Source organism: Delphinus delphis, chromosome 5 (genome assembly GCF_949987515.2).
Source record: "Delphinus delphis chromosome 5, mDelDel1.2, whole genome shotgun sequence".
Taxonomy (NCBI): Eukaryota; Metazoa; Chordata; class Mammalia; order Artiodactyla; family Delphinidae; genus Delphinus; species Delphinus delphis.
This window is the reverse complement of record NC_082687.1, coordinates 12,363,284-12,388,356: the sequence shown is the minus strand read 5'-3', so window position 1 is coordinate 12,388,356 and position 25,073 is coordinate 12,363,284. Positions and strand designations below refer to the sequence as shown.

At 39.2% G+C, this 25,073-nt stretch overlaps 1 protein-coding gene and 1 pseudogene across 2 annotated transcripts in view; both read right to left on the bottom strand.

The window, feature by feature from the left end:
- The window catches only part of GRID2 (glutamate ionotropic receptor delta type subunit 2), a 1,342,883-nt gene that overhangs the window by 504,142 nt on the left and 813,668 nt on the right, over positions 1 to 25,073 (bottom strand). For both annotated transcript variants that reach the window (XM_060011605.1, XM_060011606.1), the window contains 2 exons: positions 22,470 to 22,631; positions 3,437 to 3,556 (listed from right to left, as the gene is read on the bottom strand). In XM_060011605.1, the coding sequence (XP_059867588.1) occupies positions 3,437 to 3,556; positions 22,470 to 22,631 (282 nt within the window). The remainder of the gene's footprint in view (positions 1 to 3,436; positions 3,557 to 22,469; positions 22,632 to 25,073) is intronic.
- Positions 16,819 to 21,258, bottom strand: LOC132425258 (DNA replication licensing factor MCM4 pseudogene; annotated as a pseudogene).

Here is a 25,073-nt window from a genome sequence, read left to right as displayed (position 1 = left end):
GGCATTTTTCAGAGAACTAGAACAAAAAAAATCATGATTTGTATGGAAACACAAAAGATCCTGAATAGCCAAAGCAATCTTGAGAAAGAAAAACGGAGCTGGAGGTATCAGGCTCCCTTACTTTAGACTATACTACAAAGCTACAATAATCAAGACAGTATGGTACTGGCACAAAAACAGAAATATAGATCAATGGAACATTTAGAAAGCCCAGAGATAAACCCATGCAAATATGTTCACCTTACCTTTGATAAAGGAGGCAAGAGAATACAATGGAGAAAAGACAGCCTCTTCAATAAGTGGTGCTGGGAAAACTGGACAGCTACATGTAGAAGAATGAAATTAGAACACTCCCTAACACCATACACAAAAATAAACTCAAAATGGATTAAAGACCTAAATGTAAGGCCAGACACTATAAAACTCTAAGAGGAAAACATAGGAAGAACACTCTATGACGTAAATCACAGCAAGATCCTTCTTGACCCACCTCCTAGAGAAAGGGAAATAAAAACAAAAATGAACAAATGGGACCTAATGAAACTTAAAAGCTTTTGCCCAGCAAAGGAAACCATAAACAAGATGAAAGGACAACCTTCAGGATGGGAGAAAATATTTGCAAACAAAACAACTGACAAAGGATTACTCTCCAAAACATACAAGCAGCTCATGCAGCTAAGTATCAAAAAAACAAACAACCTAATCCAAAAATTGGCAGAAGACCTAAATAGACATTTCTCCAAAGTAGGTATACAGATTGCCAAGAAATACATGAAAGGATGCTCAGCATCACTAATCATTAGAGAAATGCAAATCAAAACTACAATGAGGTATCACCTCACACCGGTCAGAATGGCCATCATCAAAAAGTCTACAAACAATGAATGTTGAAGAGGGTGTGGAGGAGAGGGAACCCTCTTGCACTGTTGGTGGGAACGTTGGTTGATACAGCCACTACGGAGAACAGTAATGGAGGTTCCTTAAAAATCTAAAAGTAGAACTATCATATGACCCAGCAATCCCACTACTGGGCATATATCCTGAGAAAACCATAATGCAGAAAGAGACATGTACCACAATGTCCACTGCAGCACTATTTACAATAGCCAGGACATGGAAGCAACCTAAGTTTACATTGACAGAAAAATGGATAAAGAAGATGTGGCACATATATACAATGGAATATTACTCAGCCATGAAAAGAAACAAAATTCAGTTATTTGTAGTGAGGTAGATGGACCTAGAGTCTGTTATACGGAGTGAACTAAGTCAGAAAGAGAAAAACAAATACTGTATGCTAACACATATATGTGGAATCTAAAAAAAAAAAAAAAAAACGTTACTGAAGAACCTAGTGGCAGGACAGGAATAAAGACACAGATGCAGAGAATGGAGTTCAGGTCATGGGGAGGGGGAAGGGTAAGCTGTGACAAAGTGAGAGAGTGGCATGGACATATATACACTACCAAATGTAAAATAGATGGCTAGTGGGAAGCAGCCGCATAGCACAGGGAGATCAGCTCAGTGCTTTGTGACCACCTAGAGAGGTGGGATAGGGAGGATCGTAGGGAGACACAAGAGGGAGGAGATATGGGGATATATGTATATGTATAGCTGATTCCCTTTGTTATAAAGCAGAAACTAAAACAGCAATGTAAAGCAATTATACTCCAATAAAGATGTTAAAAAAAAAACAAAACACAAAATATAACCCAATCGGAAAATGGCCAAAGGACCTGAATGGGCAATTAACTCAAAAAGAAACCCGAGGAGCAAACAAATGCAGAAGATGCAGAATCTTTTTATAATAACAGAAATGCAAATCGAAATAAAAAGATATACCATTATACACTGAATAACTTAATAAAAATTTAAAAGTGTAACAAAACCAACATTTAGTGCAATTTCAATTTGTAGCACTGATGGAGGTATATAAATTGGTAAATATCTATGAAAATAGGTTTGAGATTATCTAGTAAAGTTCAGTGTATGTTTTCTTGTATTGCAGCAATTCTACTCCTGGATACAAATCCTACAGAAATACATGCACAAGTACAAGAGAATATATCCAAGATATACGTCTAAGAATATTCATAATATCATTGCTTATGATAGCCTAAAAGCAGAAACAGACCACAGCAAGTTGTGACACATTTATACATAAAAAAATGATACAGCAATATAAATGATTAAACAACTTCATGTAACAACAAGAATGCATAACACAAACACAACGAGGAATATAAAAAGCAAGAAGAAAGAATATATACTATATTGTGTCCATTGATAAATTGAAATATCAGAAAAACAAATATGTAATGATGCACACTTAGGTGATAAAATTATACTAAAATGTAAACAAATTAATATCATAAATTTCAGACTAACAGTGATACTACTGAAAAGGGAAGTCAGGGATGTCAACAAGAAGTATAATGGGGGTTTTAGGATGCTTGATATGTTCTACTTCTTTACCATAGTAGTGGGTGTTTCCTTTACAATAATTCACTAAACTATCCTTGTGCTTTATGTAGTTTTCTGTATGTTTGCTATGTTTCACTATAAAACAATTAAAAACACATTAAGATAGTTTCAACTTCTCTAGCATAAATTTACCAAGAGGTTTATATTGCTCATTAGAATAACTCTAAATTTCAATTTATATAAACTTTTCTGCATCCTACACCTCAGCACTGGAAAGAAACATCTACTGAAGACTCTACTTTCAATGCAGCCAACTTTATAGTTACAGATTTATAGCTATGAACTCTGTATGCACACTCAATTAACTTAGGTTTTTCCCTACCCAAAATATATAAAAATGGCAAATCAGAACTGTAGAAAAGTCATTTCTCCAGGGTTTTTACATTTCTCCTTAAGAAAGTTATTGGCCCAGTATTTCATGAAACATCCTTTATTGGCGCTCAACTTCTTACATGTGATCTGTAGTATAAAACAAGAGTCCATGTCCTGCAAACCATTTTCTTTTCTACTTATTACACGGCATAGATGCTGAAATACTGTAATGTCACATTTTATAGTAAACTTTCCCTCTTAATATATAAAATTTATCAAAGCTCTTATTCTGATTTTGTGCATGTTACAAGCTAAAAACCAAGTAGCTATGCATTGCATAAATATTAAATTCACTACTTTATAAAAATTAGTATTATAATGAATGGAACATTATGCTAGCTCCGTAGGCAATGATCGGTTTAATTTTTTCCCTTTATTCTAAGGCACAGATACAATTTATTGATTAATACTTCTGATAAGTATGTAAGGTCATCTAAATGCCTAATTCTTCCCCCTCTTCTTCTCTCTCAAACTACAGTACAGACTTTAATGCATACCGTGATTGTACTGCATGGAGAACAATCAAACAAAACCATATTACTATAGGAAAAAGAAAATTTATCAATGTGTCTGGTCTTACTTTGCGAACACCTCGGCCAAGCTCTTCTCCATAGTTGGTTCCAAGAATTTCAAAGTGGACATTGGGATTGCCTCCATTTTCTCCAAATTCTAGCTCTCCAGTCAACCCACTAACTCCACCCTAAAGGAGAGAAAAGATACTGATGTAAGATTTTTGAAGATGTAAAATAATAATAATAGGAAGTTCTAGGAACACAATTTTCATCTACAAAATAAATGTTTTTTCAAGCATGCAATTATTAACAGGATATTTTTAATAGATACACAGCATTAATAGGAGTACAATTGAAAGTAGCCTTGAGTATCACTTAATCCAATCCCATCCACTCTACAGAAAATGAAATTTTGACGCAAAGAAGCAAATTGTACTCAAAATGCCATGTATGAACTGAGACTAAATCCAGGCTAGGATTTTTGCCTACATATGTTGTGACATGCATGGATCTATTAGTGAAAAAACAAGATACTTCCAGAGACCATAGAACGTACTCTGGAAACAAGTTTTGACAATACTCTTTCTCCAGCACAATTCCTTTCTAATTTAATCTAAAATTATGTATGGAAATCTTAAAAGCCATAGTTTTTAACTTATTGTAGGTTTGTTTTTCCTCCTTTAAATATCTTTTTCAAATTAAAATATCTAAATTAGTCTTGAAGTCTGTTTTTGATCTTAAATAGTAGTTCTAGCTGTTGTGATTCCTTGGGAATTTCCAAGCTTCATCTTTCATTCAACATGACAGATGTTCATTTTCCCAACAGATGGCAATATAGGTAATACTTCTCTCTTTCTTGTTTACCATTCTTTTCTCAGTTTAGTTTATCAGCCTTCACATTATTTAGGATTTTACAAATGAAAATAACATTGTGAGTCATGCTCTACTAAAGTATTTCTAACTTAGAATTTTGGCATGATAATCACATATATTTGGACAAATTACCTCAGTTTGTAAACTGCTTCCATTATCACCTCTGTGATGTTGATACTTAAATATATCTCTTTTGCCATAACCTGTAACTCAACCTCTAGTCTTTTTTGGCAGGTATTATGCTGTCTGCTATATCTCCTACTTCATCTGTGTCTTATAGCCCATCACAAGACACTGAGTTCATAACAGCCATTCAAACAAATTAGTCCTATTCATTAATGTCAATATTTAATCTATTTCATTTTTGTAACAGTAATAATCAACAAAACTGATCCTCTACTGTTATTTTCTAATAAGATAGCTTCTCTTTTATTATCCAGTTTTATTAATAAAGATATATTGAATTTGAAATATCTGTGCTCTTCTCATATGTGAGTAAACAGTCAATGCATGGATTTTGAAGTCAGACTTCCTGGATTTGATCAATGGCATCAGAATCTACTAGCTGTACAAACCTGGCTAAGTCATTTAATTTCTCTATGCCCCCATTTTACATCTGTTAAATGGCAAAAATAATAGTCTCTACCCCAGAAAATAATTATGTCTTATAATACAAGTAAATATAGAAGAGTGTTTGATAAATTATCAGAGCTTAATTACTATCACCATCATCATCATCATCTCCATGATTATTTCATTCTCTAATTTTGGAAGGTTTCTAGTTCTACTAGAAATTATAGGCATGCTTCTCCGTCTTTTGTTTTTTTTGTTTAACTAAAGTTTACAAGGGTTGCAAAATTTCATTATATGCTTGAATATTTACAGGCTTTGGAAAATGTTTTTGTAAATCTGACTCAATTATATTTCATTGATTAGTATTTGGGGAGAAAAAGATTTATTAAAGCAGCTGGTCTAGGATCTATTCCCCCATTTTCTGATGTGTGTGTGTGGGGGGGTAGAGGGAGCAGCCCAGGGGGAGAAAAAAAAGGAGGTAAATGAGTCTAATGCCCTTGTCAACTGGAATCCCAGGTAAAGAGATTAGTAATGTTTACTAGGAAGAAGAGTCTTATCTATAAAAGCCCTTAGCAGTTTGTCCCGGCCTAAAGAATTATTATTAGTAGTTGTTAACTGGAGTAGTAAACAAACTCCGAATCTATGGATTAATGGTTTATGGCTCCCTGCAAAATGTCCTAAAGCTTTACACTTTCTAGGGCAAAAATGGAGATGTTTCATAATGTAAATGCTCTCTCTGTTTTGTAGGTAAGCCTACAAAATCTTTTTTGGAGACAGAATGTGCATGTATGTCCAATGTGGGAAGAAAGGGCTTGGGGGGCGGGGGAGCATACAGAATTTCCAATAATCTCTTTCTCCTTTGTGCTTCTTAATTGCCTGTGTCTGATATGGGTGAACTATCTCATTCTTGTACATGAATCTGATCCTGAACGTTCACTCAGTACTAATATCTCAAGGAACCCAATTTTCACTTAAGATTTTAAAGACTGGGTTAAGTACAGTGGATCTTATTATCATAAATATGTCTAAATGGCAAATTCTGTAGGAGTTTGACAAATATAGCTTATATTACTACATATAGTTCAAACTACTGGTATTAAGAAATCCTTTTAGAAGCACTTCTCTTGTCCTCAAAATTACACATTTACCTCAGTAATATCTCCGATTATATCAGAATCTTACATTTCTGACTTAGTACTTTATTTCTAGGAAAAAGAGGAAAGATATTGTGTATCAATATGATTGCTACATTGCAAAAATGCTATACTCCTGAAAATTTTAAACTTTAACCACTAGACTGCCTGGCACTGTATTATTATTATTGTTCCCCATCAATACTCATATGGCCACCCTGGGCCAATGTCTTTTCTTTGGCTTATATCTGGTACCTAGCAACTCAGTCCACTTAATCCACATTGCACATGATAAAAAAACCCCATAAATCAGGGAACCTGCATTTAGTTTACTGTGGCTCCACTTCTCTTTTTCACCTTTTTGACTTCATAACTGATCTTCTTTATGCTGTATTTTCTCTTTTTTCAAGGTGTTAGTACTATTTCTTATTTTTTAACATCTTTATTGGAGTATAATTGCTTTACAATGGTGTGTTAGTTTCTGCTTTAAAACAAAGTGAATCAGCTATACATATACATATATCCCTATATCTCCTCCCTCTTGCGTCTCCCTCCCACCCTCCCTATCCCACCCCTCTAGGTGGTCACAAAGCACCGAGCTGATCTCCCTGTGCTATGCAGCTGCTTCCCATTACCTATTTACATTTGGCAGTATATACATGTCCATGCCACTCTCTCAGCAGTGTGAGGTGATACCTCATTGTACTTTTGATTTGCATTTCTATAATGATTAGTGATGTTGAGCATCCTTTCATGTGTTTGTTGGCAATCTGTATATCTTCTTTGGAGAAATGACACTTTCGGTCTTCTCCCCATTTTTGGACTGGGTTGTTTGTGTTTTTGATATTGAGCTGCATGAGCTGCTTGTATATTTTGGAGATTAATCCTTTGTCAGTTGCTTCATTTACAAATATTTTCTCCCATTCTGAAGGTTGCCTTTTCATCTTATGATTTCCTTTGCTGTGCAAAAGGTTTTAAGTTTCATTAGGTCCCGTTTGTTTATTTTTGTTTTTATTTCCCTTTCTCTAGGAGGTGGGTCAAAAAGGATCTTGCTGTGATTTATGTTATAGAGTGTTCTGCCTATGTTTTCCTCTAAGAGTTTTAGAGTGTCTGGCCTTACATTTAGGTCTTTAATCTATTTTGAGTTTAATTTTGTGTATGGTGTTAGGGAGTGTTCTAATTTCATTCTTTTACCTGTAGCTGTCCAGTTTTCCTAGCATCACTTATTGAAGAGGTTGTCTTTTCTCCATTGTATATTCTTGCCTCCTTCATCAAAAATAAGGTGACCATATGTGTGTGGGTTTATCTCTGGGCTTTCTATCCTGTTCCATTGATCTAAATTTCTGTTTTTGTGCCAGTACCATACAGTCTTGATTACTGTAGTATAGTCTAAAGTCAGGGAGCCTGATTCTTCCAGCTCTGTTTTTCTTACTCAAGATTGCTTTTGCTATTCAGGGTCTTTTGTGTTTCCACACAAATTGTGAAATTTTTTGTTCTAGTTCTGTGAAAAATGCCAGTGGTAGTTTGATAGGGATTGCACTGAATCTGTAGACTGCTTTGGGTTATATAGTCACTTTAACAATGTTGATTCTTCCAATCCAAGAACATGGTATATCTCTCCATCTTTTTGTATTATCTTTAATTTCTTTCATCAGTATCTTATAGTTTTCTGCATACACATCTTTGGCTTCCTTAGGTAGGCTTATTCCTAGGTATTTTATTCTTTTTGTTGCAATGGTAAATGAGAGTGTTTCCTTAATTTCTATTTCAGATTTTTCATCATTATTATAGAGGAAGGCAAGACATTTCTGTGCATTAATTTTGTATCCTGCTACTTTACCAAATTCATTGATTAGCTCTAGTAGTTTTCTGGTGGCATCTTTAGGATTCTTCATGTATAGTATCATGTCATCTGCAAACAGTGAGTTTTACTTCCTTTCCGATTTGGATTCTTTTATTTCTTTTTCTTCCCTGATTGCTGTGGCTAAAACTTAAAAAACTATGTTGAATAATAGTGGTGAGAGTGGGCAACCTTGTCTTGTTCCTGATTTTAGAGGAAATGGTTTCAGTTTTTCACCACTGAGAACAATGTTGGCTGTGGGTTTGTCATATACAGACTTTATTTTGAGGTAAGTTCTCTCTATGCCTACTTTCTGGAGGGTTTTTATCATAAATTGGTGTTGAATTTTTTGAAAACTTTTTCTGCATCACTTGAGATGATCATATGCTTTTTATTCTTCAATTTGTTAATATGGTGCATTACATTGATTGATTTGAGTATATTGAAGAATCCTTGCATTCCTGGGATAAAACCCACTAGATCATGGTATATGATCCTTTTAGTGTACTGTTTGATTCTGTTTGCTAGTATTTTGTTGAGGATTTTTCCATCTATGATTAACAGTGATATTGGTCTGTAGTTTTCTGTTTTTTTGTGACATCCTTGTCTGGTTTTGGTATCAGGGTGATGGTGGCCTTGTAGAATGAGTTTGGGAGTGTTCCTCCCTCTGCTCTATTTTGGAAGAGCTTGAGAAGGATAGATGTTAACTCTTCTCTAAATGTTGACAGAATTCACCTGTGAAGCCATCTGGTCCTGGGCTTTTGTTTGCTGCAATATTTTTAATCAGTTTCAATTTCAGGGCTCGTGATTGGTCTGTTCATATTTTCTATTTCTTCCTGATTCAGTCTTGGCAGGTTGTGCATTTCTAAGAATTTGTCCATTTCTTCCAGGTTGTCCATTTTATTGGCATTTAGTTGCTTGTAGTAATCTCTCATGATACTTTTTATTTCTGCAGTGTCAGTTGTTACTTCTTTTTCATTTCTAATTCTATTGATTTGAGTCTCCTCCCTTTTTTTCTTGATGCGTGTAGCTAACGGTTTATCAATTTTGTTTATCTTCTCAAAGAACCAGGTTTTAGTTTTATTGATCTTTGCTACTGTTTCCTTCATTTCTTTGTCATTTATTTCTGATCTGATCTTATGATTTCTTTCCTGCTGCTAACTCTGGGGGTATCTTTGTTCTTCTTTCTCTAACTGCTTTCTATGTAAAGTTAGGTTGCTTTTTTGAGATGTTTCTTGAGGTAGGATGGTATTCCTATATACTTCCCTCTTAGAACTGCTTTTGCTGCATCCCATAGGGTTTGGGTCATCGTGCTTTCATTGTCATTTGTTTCTAGGTAGTTTTTTATTTCCTCTTTGATTTCTTCAGTGATCTCTTGGTTATTAAGTAGTGTATTGTTTAGCCTCCATGTGTTTGTATTTTTTACAGATTATTTCCTGTAATTGATATCTAGTCTTATAGTGTTGTGGTTGGAAAAGATACTTGATACAATTTCAATTTTCTTAAATTTACCAGCACTTGATTTGTGACCCAAGATATGATCTATCCTGGAGAATGTTCCATGAGCACTTGAGAAGAAAGTGTATTCTGTTGTTTTTGGATAGAATGTCCTATAAATATCAATTAAGTCCATCTTGTTTAATGTATCATTTAAAGCATGTGTTTCCTTATTTTCATTTGATTTCATTCTGGTGGATGAGGCTGGATCTTGTCTTTCGGCAGGACTGCATCTGGTGTTGTGTTTCGGGGTGTCTGTGACCTTATTATGATTTTAGACAGCCTCTCCGCTAATGGGTGTTTTTTTTTTCCTGTCTTGCTAGTTGTTTGGCACAGGGTGTCCAGCACGGTAGCTTGCTGGTCATTGAGTGGAGCTGGGTCTTAGCGTTGAGATGGAGATCTCTGGGAGAGCTTTCGTCATTTGATATTATGTGGAGCCGGGAAGTCTCTGGTGGACCAATGTCCGGAACTCGGCTCTCCTACCTCAGAGGTACAGGTCTGACACCCAGCTGGAGCACCAAGACCCTGTCAGCGACACGGTTCAGAATAAAAGGGAGAAAAAAAGAAAGAAAGAAAGAAAAATAAAATAAAATAAAGTTATTAAAATAAAAAATAATTATTAAAAATAAAAAAATTAAAAACTAGTAAAGACAAGAAAAAAAGAAAGAGGAGAGCAACCAAACCAAAAAACGAATCCACCAATGATAACAAGCGTTAAAACTATACTAAAAATAATAATAATAAATAAATAAACAGATCCATAGGACAAATGGTAAAAGCAAAGCTACACAGAGAAAATCACACAAAGACGCATACACATACACACTCACAAAAAGAGAAAGAGGAAAAAAATATATATATCGTTGCTCCCACAGTCCACCTCCTCAATTTGGTCTGATTCGTTGTCTATTCAGGTATTCCACATTTGCAGGTACATCAAGTTGATTGTGGAGTTTTTCTCCACTGCTCCTGAGGCTGCTGGGAGAGATTTCCCTTTCTCTTCTTTGTTCTCACAGCTCCCGGGGTTCAGCTTTGGATTTGGCCCCGTCTCTGCGTGTAGGTCGCCTGAGGGCGTCTGTTCTTGGCTCAGACAGGATGGGGTTAAAGGAGCCGCTGATTCGAGGGCTCTGGCTCACTCAGGCCCGGGGGAAGGGAGGGGCACGGAGTGCCTGGCGAGCCTGCGGCAGCAGAGGCCAGCGTGACGTTGCACCAGCTTGAGGCGCGCCGTGCATTCTCCGGGGGAAGTTGTCCCTGTATCCCGGGACCCTGGCAGTGGCGGGCTGCACAGGCTCCCGGGAGGGGAGGTGTGGGTAGTGACCTGTGCTCGCACACAGGCTTCTTGGTGGCAGCAGCAGCAGCAGCCTTAGCGTCTCATGCCCGTCTCTGGTGTCCGCGCTGATAGCCGCAGCTCACGCCCATCTCTGGAGCTCCTTTAAGCGGCGCTCTGAATCCCCTCTCCTCCCGCACCAGGAAACAAAGACGCAAGAAAAAGTCTCTTGCCTCTTCAGCAGGTCCAGACTTTTCCCCGGACTCCCTCCCGGCTAGCCGTGGCGCACTAACCCCCTGCAGGCTGTGTTCACGCCGCCAACCCCAGTCCTCTCCCTGCGCTCCGACCATAGCCGGAGCCTCAGCTCCCAGCCCTGCCCGCCCCGCCGGTGAGCAGACGAGCCTCTAGGCCTGGTGAGTGCCGGTCGGCCCTGATCCTTTGTGCGGGAATCTCTCCGCTTTGCCCTCCGCATCCCTGTCTGTGGCTGCGCTCTCCTCCGCGGCTCCGAAGCTTCCCCCCTCTGCCACTCGCAGACTTCGCCCGCGAAGGAGCTTCCTAGTGTGTGGAAACGTTTCCTCCTTCACAGCTCCCTCCCACTGGTGCGGGTCCCGTCCCTATTCTTTTGTCTCTGTTTATTCTTTTTTTCTTTTGCCCTACCCAGGTACGTGGGGAGTTTCTTGCCTTTTGGGAGGTCTGAGGTCTTCTGCCAGCATTCAGTAGGTGTTCTGTAGGAGATGTTCCACGTGTAGATGTATTTCTGATGTATTTGTGGGGAGGAAGGTGATCTCCACGTCTTACTCTTCCGCCATCTTGAAGATCTCCCCCTATGCTGTATTCTTAATGAGCTGTTAGCCTGTGTAATTAGTAAAATCTTCTCTCACGTGGATATAAAGGGTGCTTGAGAGGTCAGTATTTCAAGCAACTAAACCCTTTAACTGAAGCCCCTTCTTATCTGTCTCAGACTTAACCTCTCTGATATTTGCTTGCCTAAAAATATTCCCATGTGTTTGAGCTTTTTTTTGTTTTCATCTATCCTCAGCTCAACGTTGAAATCAGAGCCTTGGTAAAAATGTGTGCTGGCCAGGTGGTGATGAGCAGTCATTATCTTTGTGCATGCATAGTTGCAGTTTTTAAAAAAATCTCTTGATACAGCTGATTCTAAACATTTAAAATAAGCTAATGGGACATTGATAGTATGAATAACACATATAGTTTTTAAATGTCCATTAAATTGACAGTAATAATTGCCTCCAGAGTAAACCTTTTGAAAAATACCATGTAAACTGGTTTAGATTTCATCCTACACACTCTGTATAGAAATACCAGTGGGTATCAAATATGAAAAGAAGAAGAGAAGAAAAATAAAAAGAGTAGATCAAAGGTCAGGAATAATTTACCACTGGATAATCAGTTCCTGAAAAGGCAGAAGTTTGATGTTCCTTTACGGATAGGATAAGTTGGAAAAAAGAAGAAAGAAAATTTCCTAAGTATTTGTTTCACTCTCTTTATGAGGCAGAAGGATTTATCCCTATATTTGAAACTGCAAAGTAACTGAGAGATACTTTTGGAAGATCATATAGATCAAATATTAATGACACTTGTCTAATTTCCTTATACATATTCCTAGGTTCCTTGCAACCTGCAAACATGCTTGGTAATTAAGGATACCCCGTTAAATAAACATAAGCCCAGCAAGACTGTGAACACACTGGGAGACGCCTGACTCAGCAGTGTGCCCTGATGCCCTCATGTTTCATAAGTTAATTTCAGTGAGAAAAATCCCTGAGAGAAAGAAGATACTACATTTTATACCCAGAAAAGAAATATAATTTGTAGATAAATACTAGCATACACTATGCCAAAAAATAAAAAGGAATAAAAACATAAAACTTAATTTGTGTAAAATGTTTAGGAAAACTTGAGTTGCCATATAACATTTATATGTGTGTGTATGTGCATACAGATATATACATACATATTTACAAATACACATATATACTCAAATATTCATTCATAATAGAAACTTGAAGCAAACTGAGCAGGAAATAAGAAACTACTAACATTTTGGTCATGCTGTCTACATCTCAGAGAATAAGAAACTGAGGCCCAGACAACTAGTTATTTGAGGAACCTGAACTGAAGCCTCCTTCTTGTGCCTCATACATTTTCCTCTAGACGACGTAAGTTGCGTGTCCAATATAACACATGCATATCACAGTGATTGCTCAAAAAATGTATGTGGAACTAAATTAAATTAAAATTGACACCATTTTACCCACTTTATGATTCAAATGCCCTGAATTTGAGGATACACTGAAGAGTCCACAAGAAGACTATTCCAAGGTCATTGACTATATTTTCAAAGCTCTTGTGGCAAAAAGTTTATTTGCACACATTTTTGTCAAAAGGCTATCTTATATTCCAAGTCAATACTGTTTCTAGTAAGACACATTATGTTTTCCTAAATGTTCGCTCTGTCCTTCAGGTTTATAATTCTAAATGGTACATAGTGCTTAACACGAAAAGCAAAGTAATATATTTATATTACTCTAAGTATACAATTTAAAAAAAAAATCAACAAGGGGAGATCAATCAAGACAAAGGAATAAGAAGATATAGAAGTCACCTCTCCCCACGAACACATCAAAAATACATTTACATGTGGGACTATTCTCACTGAAAACTAACTGGAAAATGGTAGAAAGGCTCTGATACAACCAAGGCTATAAGAAAGATTTCACATGTAATTGGGTAGAAGAGCAGAGAAATTATCAGGTTAGGACCTGTGACCATGGGAGGGGACTCACAGGAAAAGGGAGGTTACATGGGCAGACATCCTCCCTGGGGCATGGGCAGTTCAAGTCACATATTGGGCTCCACAGGCCTGAGGTCTGACAAAAGGCAGAAAAGCCCTCTTGGCTGGTTGGAGGGCTACTGAGACTAACAGGGGGGCTGTGGGAAGCCTGAACTCAGCTCGTGAAGAGTGTGCATCCTCCGGCTTGCTCCTGAGGCAGCGTGGAGAGGGCAGAGTGAGACCGCACTAGTGGCTGCCGGGTTTTCTGCGACCAGCCTAGCATCTGCCCCAGCCTGAGCCTCTCGATTGTTCCAGCCTTGCTTATTTCATGTCACAGCTCTGCACTGGATATAGGGCTGCCAAGACTGAGGAAAGTGGTAGACCTTGGAACACAGAGGTGACTCAGATCTGGGGCAGCATCTGGGCAGGGAGGGGGCAGCCACTGCTGGCACTACACAGGCAGCACACCAGAGACAGCCTGGACCTCTGTCTATAGCCAACCTTCTGCAGCCCATGCCCCATCATGAGCCCACATGGGCCCCTATTGCTCCAGCACTGCTCTCCTCTGGGGCAGGGGTGCCAAAGCTGAGAGAGGGGAGAGCACATACTTGAAGGGAATGGAGCCACCTTGTACCCAAATTTCAGGGCTTCTGTTCCAGCAACTTTGGATCTGACCCCATCCCCAATCCCCCATCCCCCATCCCCCATCCCCCTACCAGCACACCATGAGGAAAAATGTGACTTGCATTCATGTCAAATCCAGCTCTCCCACCAAAGGCACTGGGCACACACAGACTATACACGGATGCTCCCATGTAAGGACACTCCTTGAAGACTGCAATAGGTCACTGTTTCCCCTAAATTCATTAGAGACAGAGAAAGTTAAGCAAATGAGAAGACAGAGGAATTGGTCTCAACTGAAAGAGCAAGAGAAAACCCCTCAAAAATACATAATAAAACAGAAATAAACAATTTACCAGATAAAGTATTTAAAGCATTAATGACAAGAATGCTAACTGAATTAGGGAAAAGAGTAGAAGAACACAGAATTTTAACAAGGAACTAGAAAATATAAAAAAGAACCAATCCGAACTGAAGAATAAAATAACTGAAATGAAAAACACACTAAAAGGAATATATACAAGACTAAGTAATACAGAAGAAAGCATAAGTAATCTGGAAGTTAGATAATGGAAATCACTTGATCAGAACAGTGAAAAGAAAAACAAATTTAAAAATTAGAATAGTTTAAGAGATCTCTGAGATAACATTGAGTGTACAACATTTGCATTATAGAGGTCCCAGAAGAAAGGAAAGAGAAGGGGTTGAAAATGTATTTGATGAAACTATGGCTGAAAACTTCCCAAACTTGAAGAAAGAAACAGATATCCATGTACAGAAAGAACAGAGGGTACTGAATAAGATGTATCCAAACAGACGCATACCAAGACATATCATCATTAAAATGGCAAAACTTAAACAGAGAATTTTAAAGACAGAAAGAGAAAAACAAAGAGGCATATACAATGGAACCCCCATAAGGCTATCAGCTGATTTTTCTACAGAAATGTTGCAGGCCAGAAGGGAGTGGCATGATATATTTAAAGTACTGGAGGGAGTCCTTCAAGGTGGCAGAGGAGTAAGACGTGGAGATCACCTTCCTCCCCACAGATACATCAGAAATACATTTACATGTGGAACAACTCCTATAGAACACCCACTGAACGCTGGCAGAAGACCTCAGACCTCCCAAAAGGCAAGAAACTCCCCACGTACCTGGGTAGGGCAAAAGAAAAAACAGAGACAAAAGAATAGGGACAGGACCTGCACCAGTGGGAGGGAGCCGTGAAGGAGGAAAGGTTTCCACATACTAGAAGCCCCTTCGCAGGCGGAGACTGCGGGTGGCGGAGGGGGGAAGCTTTCGGAGACGCGGAGGAGAGCACAGCAACAGGGGTGCTGATGGCAAAGCGGAGAGATTCCCGCACAGAGGGTCAGGGCCAGCCGGCACTCACCAGCCCGAGAAGCTTGTCTGCTCACCCGCCGGGGCGGGCGGGGCTGGGAGTTGAGGCTCGGGCTGGTCGGAGCGCTCAGGGAGAGGACTGGGGTTGGCGGCGTGAACACAGCCTGAAGGGGTTAGTGCGCCAGGGCTAGCCGGGAGGGAGTCTGGGAAAGAGTCTGGACCTGCCGAAGAGGCAAGAGACTTTCTTGCCTCTTTGTTTCCTGGTGCGGGAGGAGAGGGGATTCAGAGCACCGCTTAAAGGAGCTCCAGCGACTGGCGTGAGGCGCGGCTAACAGCGCGGAAACCAGAGACGGGCATGAGATGCTAAGGCTGCTGCTGCCGCCACCAAGAAGCCTGCGAGCAAGCACAGGTCACTCTCCACAGCTACCCTCCAGGGAGGCTGTGACCTAAATAGACCTAAACAGACATTTCTCCAAAGGAGATATACAGATTGCCAACAAACAGATGAAAGGATGTTCAACATCCCTAATCATTAGAGAAATGCAAATCAAAACTACAATGAGGTATCACCTCACACCAGTCTGACTGGCCATCATCAAAAAATCTACAAACAATAAATGTTGGAGAGGGTGTGGAGAAAAGGGAACCCTGTTGCACTGTTGGTGGGAATGTAAATTGATACAGCCACTATGGAGAACAGTATGGAGGTTCCTTAAAAAACTAAAAATAGAACTACCATAGGACCCAGCAATCCCACTACTGGGCACATACCCTGAGAAAACGATAATTCAAAAAGAGTCATGTACCACAATGTTCACTGCAGCTCTATTTACAATAGCCAGGACATGGAAACCACCTAAGTGTCCATCAATAGGTGAATGGATAAAGAAGATGTGGTACATATATACAATGGAATATTACTCAGACATAAAAAGAAACGAAACTGAGTTATTTGTAGTGAGGTGGATGGACCTAGAGGCTGTCCTACGGAGTGAAGTAAGTCAGAAAGAGAAAAACAAATATCATATGCTAACACATATATATGGAATCTAAAAAAAAAAAAAAAGGTTCTGATAAACCTAGGGGCAGGACAGGAATAAAGACACAGACATAGAGAATGGACTTGAGGACACAGGGAGGGGGAAGGGTAAGCTGGGACAAAGTGAGAGAGTAGCACTTACATATATACACTACCAAATATAAAATAGATAGCTAGTGGGAAGCAGCTGCGTAGCTCAGGGAGATCAGCTGGTGCTTTGTGACCACCTAGAGGGGTGGGATAGTGAGGGTGGAAGGGAGACACAAGAGGGAGGAGATATGGGGATGTATGTATACATATAGCTGATTCACTTTGTTTTACAGCAGAAACTAACACAACATTTTACAGTAATTATACTCCAATAAAGATGTTAAAAAAAAGGAGAAAGAATTTCTTTCTGTTGGCCCATATGCCATACACATATATGGAAGCAAAGTCAGTGCCCAAGTGCAGAGGACCTGAACACTCAGAGCTTCAGAGCAAGCGAGCAGTTTTTCCAATCACTGTCAAAAAGTCATCTTCAGCCAAGGCACATGGTGCTTTGTCAAATATATCTTTGGTAATGGCTATGTCAGATTGTTCCCAAACATCTTCAAAAAGTTGTGGGCGCTTTAGGGCTGATGTCTTACTCTTAGATAAAATAAGTTTTTTTCAGTGCTTCAGCTAACTCTTCTTTCCATTTAGGAGAGATGGCACTCATTCCTGTAGTAAGAATAGATATGTCTACAATGCCAGTCTGGGGGTTAGTAGCAGACTGCTTACAGCCTCTCTATAGAGGTCTGTATCTTTGCTTCAACTTTATTTGAATATCATACTTTAGCATGGGCTTCTGCTAAGCCATTTTAACGATTCCAGCTTTGGAGGGTATGCAGAAACCATTCCTCCTCTACTTGAGCTTTGCTGACAGCCTGGCTGGCTTCCTGACTCAACCTAGGCATCCAGTGCTGTGACAGCGGTCCTTTAGCACTGCCGTATCCATGAACTCCTCTTTCACATGCTCCCTGCTCGAGCGGTACACAGCCACGAGGTGGTGAGCCAGATGCCTGCCACAGGTTTCATCCTGAGGTCGAGCATGAGGAAGGTGGAACCGAACCTGGGTAATAAGGTGTGAAGTCGCTGGATATTTTCAAAGGTGGTATTTATTAGCGTTACACTAAGACTCAATAGAATTTGCTGCTGTCAGGACACATGTGCACGCATTGAGCTTGCAAATAACCCCAGCCATTGTGGTAAGGAGAGTTAGCTGTTCCCTGGCTTCAAGCAACACTGGTCTTGTACTTTGATTCATCTTTTCAAGTATCAATACAGCAGATGCCACTGTCACTAAGGATAAGGGCACCAGTCTGCAGGACCAGCTGCCTCCTTTTGGGGTCTTTCACATATACTGTTAGGCTGACTGCACTGAAGCCCTTCCCAGGTGCATACTGGTCCCAGGGTACCAGGTTGTATACACATTGCAGGAGCTGGGACTTGCTGGTCCCAGGGTCACTGCACAGCAGGATGTTGATCTCAGCATGAAATCTGCCTTTTCCTGTTTGACTAAAATCCTTCCCTGTTCCCCAGAAAATCTGAAGCAAGTTTCCCTTTTTGAATTCTTCCTGTTCTTAAGTGCTTGGACCTGAGGCTGAAGCAAGTCTCTCATAAATGTCTGGTTTTCTGGAAAGTTTCTTAAGTAATTCCACATGCTTCTCTGAAAAAAAGTTTGTTTTACTTCTTCATCTCCTTTGTGCAGACATTTTGCATCCATTTTCTGATAATGAATGACATCAATGAGGGTTCTGTAGACAGACTTCACATTACTCACCATTGGGCTGATTCAATAGGAACAGCTGGATAAATGCCTGTGATATTCACTCTGTCCCCAAGATGAATCTTGTCAACAATGTCATTGTGAGTAAAAGGACGACAGCATGAGGCATCTGCCCTGCAGGCATATTTTCAGGAGACTCTTGGAGTTTGATCATCTGTTTATCAGAGAACGTGACAAGCAGTCCTGGGTCAGCACCACACTGTGGGCGGTATGGCAGCATGCCCATACTCTGACAAGGTCCATCTCCACTAGGAGGGCACACCTGGCACTGGAAGAAGGCCCCACGCATCTCTGGAATCAGGTGGGACACCCTGATCATCATCACGTTGATGGTGATGAGCTGACTGACGTCTTCTGGATTCAGGTTTCTCATATTCTTCATCTCCAATACACTGAATGGTCCTATCGTATCTGATGTTCTAAGATTGAGTCAGGTAACTGTCAAAGATCTCATCAAGAGTCATATTAAAAGTCAGGATAACTTCCAGTGGGAAGCAGATGAACTGTCTATTCAGATGTTTGTCAAATGATTTTATGTGTTCACAGTTTACATTTAAAAATGGCTTCCCAATAATATTAGTTTTTCCAAGTAACTGCATGTACGGAGGCTCAGCAATATCTACGGCAGTATTTTCTTCTTCTTTAAGCCAGAGAGTCAATAAAATCTCTGCAAATTTGTTTTGCAGGTTTCCATATTTACATCTGCTCCTCAAATCAGAAGTTTTTGGCCTAGAAACTGCTCACTGGCCACTCTATCTTCTATTACTGGCCCATACTGGAAATCCACCTGCAGAACGTTTTGTGCAGAACCCAGGTCAGGCCTCTGCCTCATGGGTGTGCCCCTAACAGCACTGCTTGGAGTTCTCTCTATCCAAGACCTGAGAGTGCCACATGTCAGTGGTGAACTGACAACAAAATCAAGAGGAATCACTGTAGAATGCATCACAGGAGAGCTGGATAATAATGTGTCCGGTGCAGCGGGGCTCTGCAGGTCAGCTCCAGGCCCGGTCAGCATCATCTGCAGCTTTCCCGTACAGGTAGAATCCTGGCCTCATCGTCTCTGACATGGAGGTGCCCTGGCTTTCTCACTTGCAGCAGGGGAAGTTGGCCACCTCCAAAGCCCACAGGGCTCCAGATGCACCTGGCAGGTTGTGCTCCCAGATGCCCCAAGAAAATTTTTTAAAGGTTTAAAAAGATATAAAGTATTACAATTAAGTGATGACAATTTTTTGAAGATGATATCAATATCTACTTGAAAAACACATGGGAATAAACTACAAAGAAAGAAGTAAGAATCTGGAGTTTAGTAACAAGTTGATCAGGTCAGTCACAAAATGTATCAAACACCAATAACTTCCTCATGTACCTACAATGACTAGTTCAAAAATATAGTGGAAACATATCCTATTCATGATAGTGTGCACAAACACATGTATACACGCACAGATGCGCATACTCAAAACCCTACAAAATTTCAGGAATAAATACAATGAAAACATGTATGAAGAATACTCTAAATCTTTTCTGAGGGTTATAAAAAGATAACTATATAGATAGATACCATGTCCATTCATGGACATCAATTCTTTGTACTCCTTGCATTAGTACATAGGCTTTGTAAAGTGTATAGAGCATGCTCAGAATATAGGCACGCAGTGGTTACTTGAATGTAATTAAGAATTTTATCACTAGAATATTCACATTGTAATAAAGAGCCTGACCTCATTTGTGAGGTCTGGCTGCTGACTTTTTTTTTTTTTTGCGGTACGCGGACCTCTCACTGCTGTGGCCTCTGCCGTTGCGGAGCGCAGGCTCCGGACGCGCAGGCTCAGCGGCCATGGCTCACGGGCCCAGCCGCTCCGTGGCATGTGGGATCTTCCCGGACCGGGGCACGAACCCGTGTCCCCTGCATCGGCAGGTGGACTCTCAACCACTGCGCCATCAGGGAAGCCCCTGACTTCTTTTTAAGCCTTGCTTTTCCTTTCTTATTTGGCTCCACATACGGACAGGCTGATTAAGAAAGCCCATCCTGCACCTCCTTCTTTAACACCCCTGGGAAATTTAAGCCTCAAAAATCTCCAGCCCACATAAATGGGAACTTTTCTTAGCCCCATCCCTAACCACTGAAATGCCCAGCCCATTCACAGTGCTTTGCTCAAGCCAGCCTGGGCCTGCATGGGCCCACTCTGCTTTCCCCAGGAGTCCCTGAGTGAGTAGCACACTTTTTCTCAAATTCTCTTGTTTTGTGAAGTGTCATCAGCCTGGACATCCAAATGGGATAACCAAGACACTGAGAGGAGGCAAAGTAATATGATGGGAAAAACTTAACTCCGTTTTTAAGGGCAATTTGAAATGTGAGAAAAAAATAATGAAATAGAACATTTGCAATCAAACATAGCATTCAAATTGTCTCTAGATACACAGAATGGATATATTCCTTTAAAAAGTGCCACCGGGTTGAAAGTTTACAGGAGATATGCAAATATTCTCCCAAAATAAAATTTCATAATTATCATATGAAATCGTTGTTTTGATTATAAATTTAACAACATTTTACACATTGAATTGCTCCATAAGAAATACCTACATATTATAGTGTCTCTCTTTCCCTCCTACTGATACTTTCACTAAATAAATATCTCCTAAGCAACCTCCCAAACAATTATTCTGTCTTTGTGAGGCAGCTTCCGAAGAATGAATATATTCAGGTTCCTGCATCCTAGACACACCATGAATTAATAAATTGGCAGGATCAGAACCATGTTCAACAATCTCCCTTGGATTCATACCTGCCAGCTCTCTACATAGATAGAGCTGGGGGATTTTGGCAACACCTTGAGCTTAGATTTGACTTACTAATTTTTCAGTTGAAAAATCCTCCTCTGCCAATATATTCAATACATTTAATTCTCAAGCACCTCTGTTGATAAGAGCCTAAATTCTCATTAAAGTGATTCTTCTGCAAAGAGGATACAGTACCAAGAGGAAGATCCAGGCTTTTCTCTATTTGAAACATTTTTCCCTCTACTTCCTGGTTTTTGTACATCTAGCTCCCTTTTAATGTTAATTTTTAGATTTTTCTCTGGCATTTCTAAATACTTCATATTTCATTTGACTAGCTATTTCTCTTAACTATTTCAGGAGAAAAAGGCAAACACATGCAGAAAGAAAAAGGATGCATAAAATGAAGAATATGAACTTCCAAACGGCTGTCTCCTTTGTGTAAAGGGTACAGGAGAAATTTGTTTGTTTTATTAATCATTTCATTTTAAATCCAAGAAGCTGTGCGAGACAAATGGAAAATGCCAGCAAGGATGACATGACGAAGAGGCTAATAAACTGCAGGATGCTTATAGCTTTGAGAGGAGCTAAACAACATTATGCGAATGGAGCAGGTAGCTGAGCCAAAGCAGGTCACAGCCAGGCTAAATACCACATTGAAAGTGAAGAAGAAGAATGCCATCAAGTACCCCAAATAGTTCACAAATGCTGTAAAAGATTAACTGTTTATGAATATTTTTGTTGTCAGGTAAATTAAAGATCATTATATCCAATGTCTTACCATGCATCATCTAACTGAAAAACACCTAGGTCTAGTGTTTATTTTTTTCAGTGGATGGTGTAGTTTAAAGAAAAATAAATAAATAACTTTTTGTATTTTGTGACAGGTACCAAAATAATTTGAGCATCTCTGACCCTAATGATATAATGAAAGTACATTAAAATATTTCAACAACTAATTTTTTACCTGCATAAAATTTCCTTACAAATAAATAAGGGCTCCCTGTTTCATAGACGTATATGATTTTCTGACCTTGATTTTTTAAATATTTCATTTACCTGTTACAGTGTTTTGTGCTTTGAATAGGCAGCAACATTAGTGAAAAAAAAATCCTACTAAAAGATATCTCATCAAACAATGACTTCTTGTTCCTCCTTGCATAAAAATTAGGAAGAGTGAAATGCTAGTCAGACTTGCGGTTGCCAAGGGGGAGGGGGTGTGGTAGAGGGATGGATTGGGAGTTCGGGATTAGCAGATGTAAACTATTATATATAGGATGGGTAAACAGTAAGATGCTATTGTTTAGCACAGGGAACTATATTCAATATCCTGTGATAAACCATAATGGAAAAGAATATTAAAAAAGAATGTCTATATGTGTATAAGAGTCACCTTGCTGTACAGCAGAGACTGGCACAATACTGTAATCAACTATACTTCATTAAAAAAATAAAATTAACAACAACAACACAAAAAACTAATGGATGAATAAATAAAAAATAAAAAAAAAAAGAAATGCTAGTCAGAAATTACCTTCTTGATGGTCTCCAGCATGGAACGCCCTCCCTGCCAGGGCTTGGAGTTCTTTCTGATACATGACAAACTAGCCATACTGTGCCACTTTCGGTCCTCCAGCTTCTTATGAAAAGCATTAGCAAGCAGAAGCACCGTGTCATATATGTAAAGGTTTGAAATCTGAAAAGACATTAGACAGTAATCATTAGAATCATTGATGCCAACCATCAAGAACAAGGAGAAAGTCATCAGCTCAGTTGCTTCCGTTCACAGATAGTTGGTTTACTGGGTTATTATTAAGCAGAAGGTTTCTTTTTTCATTTCCTGGACAATTTTGTTATTGAGAATGAAGTCTTGTCTGATTGTATGCCCCAATTGCTTTTTCAGCTTATTTAGTTGAGAAAGAGAAGATAAAAAAGAGAAGTTTCGACAGAGCCAGGCTGTTAGTGTCAGACCTTAGAAAATCAGTAGTCCTTATTTCTTTCTGAGGAGGTAAGGATCTAAGGGCTTAAGACTGGAAGGGCAAACTGAACAATACGTTTTCTGAATATGTCAAGTTTTTGCATTCTGGTTATTCAGACGGAGAAATATCAACTTGATCTTACATAGAAGATGAGTGTCATAGGTGCAAAAAAAAAAAGGAAGCAGACATCTGCCTGTACATTTGTGCCTCTGGAGATAAAGTAATGAAAAAAGCGAGAGGAAACAGCACCATTCATAAACATTACAATGATCAAGGGTCTATAAAAATAATATAAATGTGCATTGCAATTAATTAACATGACAAATATCATAAGCTATTCACTGTGAATGTGTGTTTACATTAATTCTTTCTTCTTCTAATGTAATCATGTTATCTTCCCTCTATACAGATTTAAAATGAATTATACACGTTTGATAAGCTGTATTGCACTCTTACACTTAAGTCTTGCCAGAACCAGTATCCTCATTGTTAATTACCGATGGTGTTTATTATTCAAATAAATTATAAACAATATTTTAAAAATACAGACACCAAGAGATATCCAAGGTCAATAACAGAGGTTAAATAATATAACAATGTTATATTATTTCCTCTTTGAAGGAAAACTCTAATAGAAAATTAAAAAATAAGAACTCAGCTATAAAAATTAAATCCATTTTAAGCAATTTTCTCAGATTTTTAAATCTTGTTATCACACTTTTTTCCTGCAAATAAAGGGGACAGTACTTTGATTACCCTTTCCTTATAATTAATCATGAAGGAATCTTATGAAATTTTCTGTCCACAACACAGCATGGTACTAAGCTTCAACTATTAGGATGCTGAAAGTTTGATACTAGGAACAACTGTTAATAAGCAGTTCCTAACAGTGCCTTTTGAGTTTTCTTTCAAAACTAGGTAAATCCACTCGTGCTTGTAGACCTTTCTTTAAACAGACTTTGAACACTCTTATGCACTAAGTGAAATTCCAGTTTGTTCTTTATAAGGAAATATTAGGATAGGATATTCTCATTCTCACCACCCCCTACCCCGCTACCCAGCCACCAGGTAATTACTAGAGGGACCAGGAGGGATGGTGCGATTGGCAATGAACGAAGAGTGAGACTTGATGTTAAAAGTACCTGATGAATCAAACTTCATCTGAATTAGACTATGAAGACCCCGAAGGTAAACCTAGACGAAACATGATGGATGAGTGAGCTGTACCCAAAAATCCAGAGCAAATCTTTTGATGATTTCTCAATAATATGCAATAATCTGGCCTTTTCTGACCTCTCCTGCACCACTGCCTCCAACTCGCTTGTTCTTAGCAACCTAGCTTTATTTTGTTTCACCCTCTGACTGATTTCTTTAAGTGTGTAGATGAGACAGTTGTGGGAGCGTCCTTTGATGTCTCTTTATCTTTCTCCATCTAGTTAACTTCCTCTCGTATTCAATTCATGGGTCACAAGCTGGGTGAATCCTATCCTGACAACTTCTCAGGATTCTCCCCACTCCCAGTCTAGGTGGGCAGTCCTCATTTTATCTCCCATACCACTTGGCGCATACCCCTATCGAAGCATATCATAATGCTAAGATTTTTTAAACTCTGCTTTTCACACTAGAATATGGGTGCTTTCTGGACAAGGGCTCATATTGTTTCCCCTTTTTACTTTTGTTTCCCTTATTTTTTATTTCCTTTTGACTTAGCCTAGAGCCTAGCATATATTTGGTTTTTCATACACTGTTGTCAAGGAAAAGAAGTCAAAGAAAGCCAAGTTTAACATCAGGTAGGTTTAACAGAAGTCAAGATAAGAGAGACCTGCCAACCTGGCTTCCATCCAAACCTGACACTTCTTGTGGCACAGTCTCCTTTGCACACCATAAAGCACGCGCTTTAGCATCCATGACAGGCTTAAAGCTGAGTGCCTTGTACTCGGTATGTGACAGGTGTTTTCAACAAATGACTACCTCTCCTCATTTCCCCACTACCTAAACTGCAGGATCAAAAGGGAGTGATGACATTCTCTGAGTTTTCTATTACCCCTTCTTTTACTTCTTTCTCAGGCAAGTACCTATTCTCTTTTGAGGTTCGTGTTCGTTTCTATGCCACACGTCACAGCACCTTTCTGCCAGCACCTACTAACCTCTTGGTCACT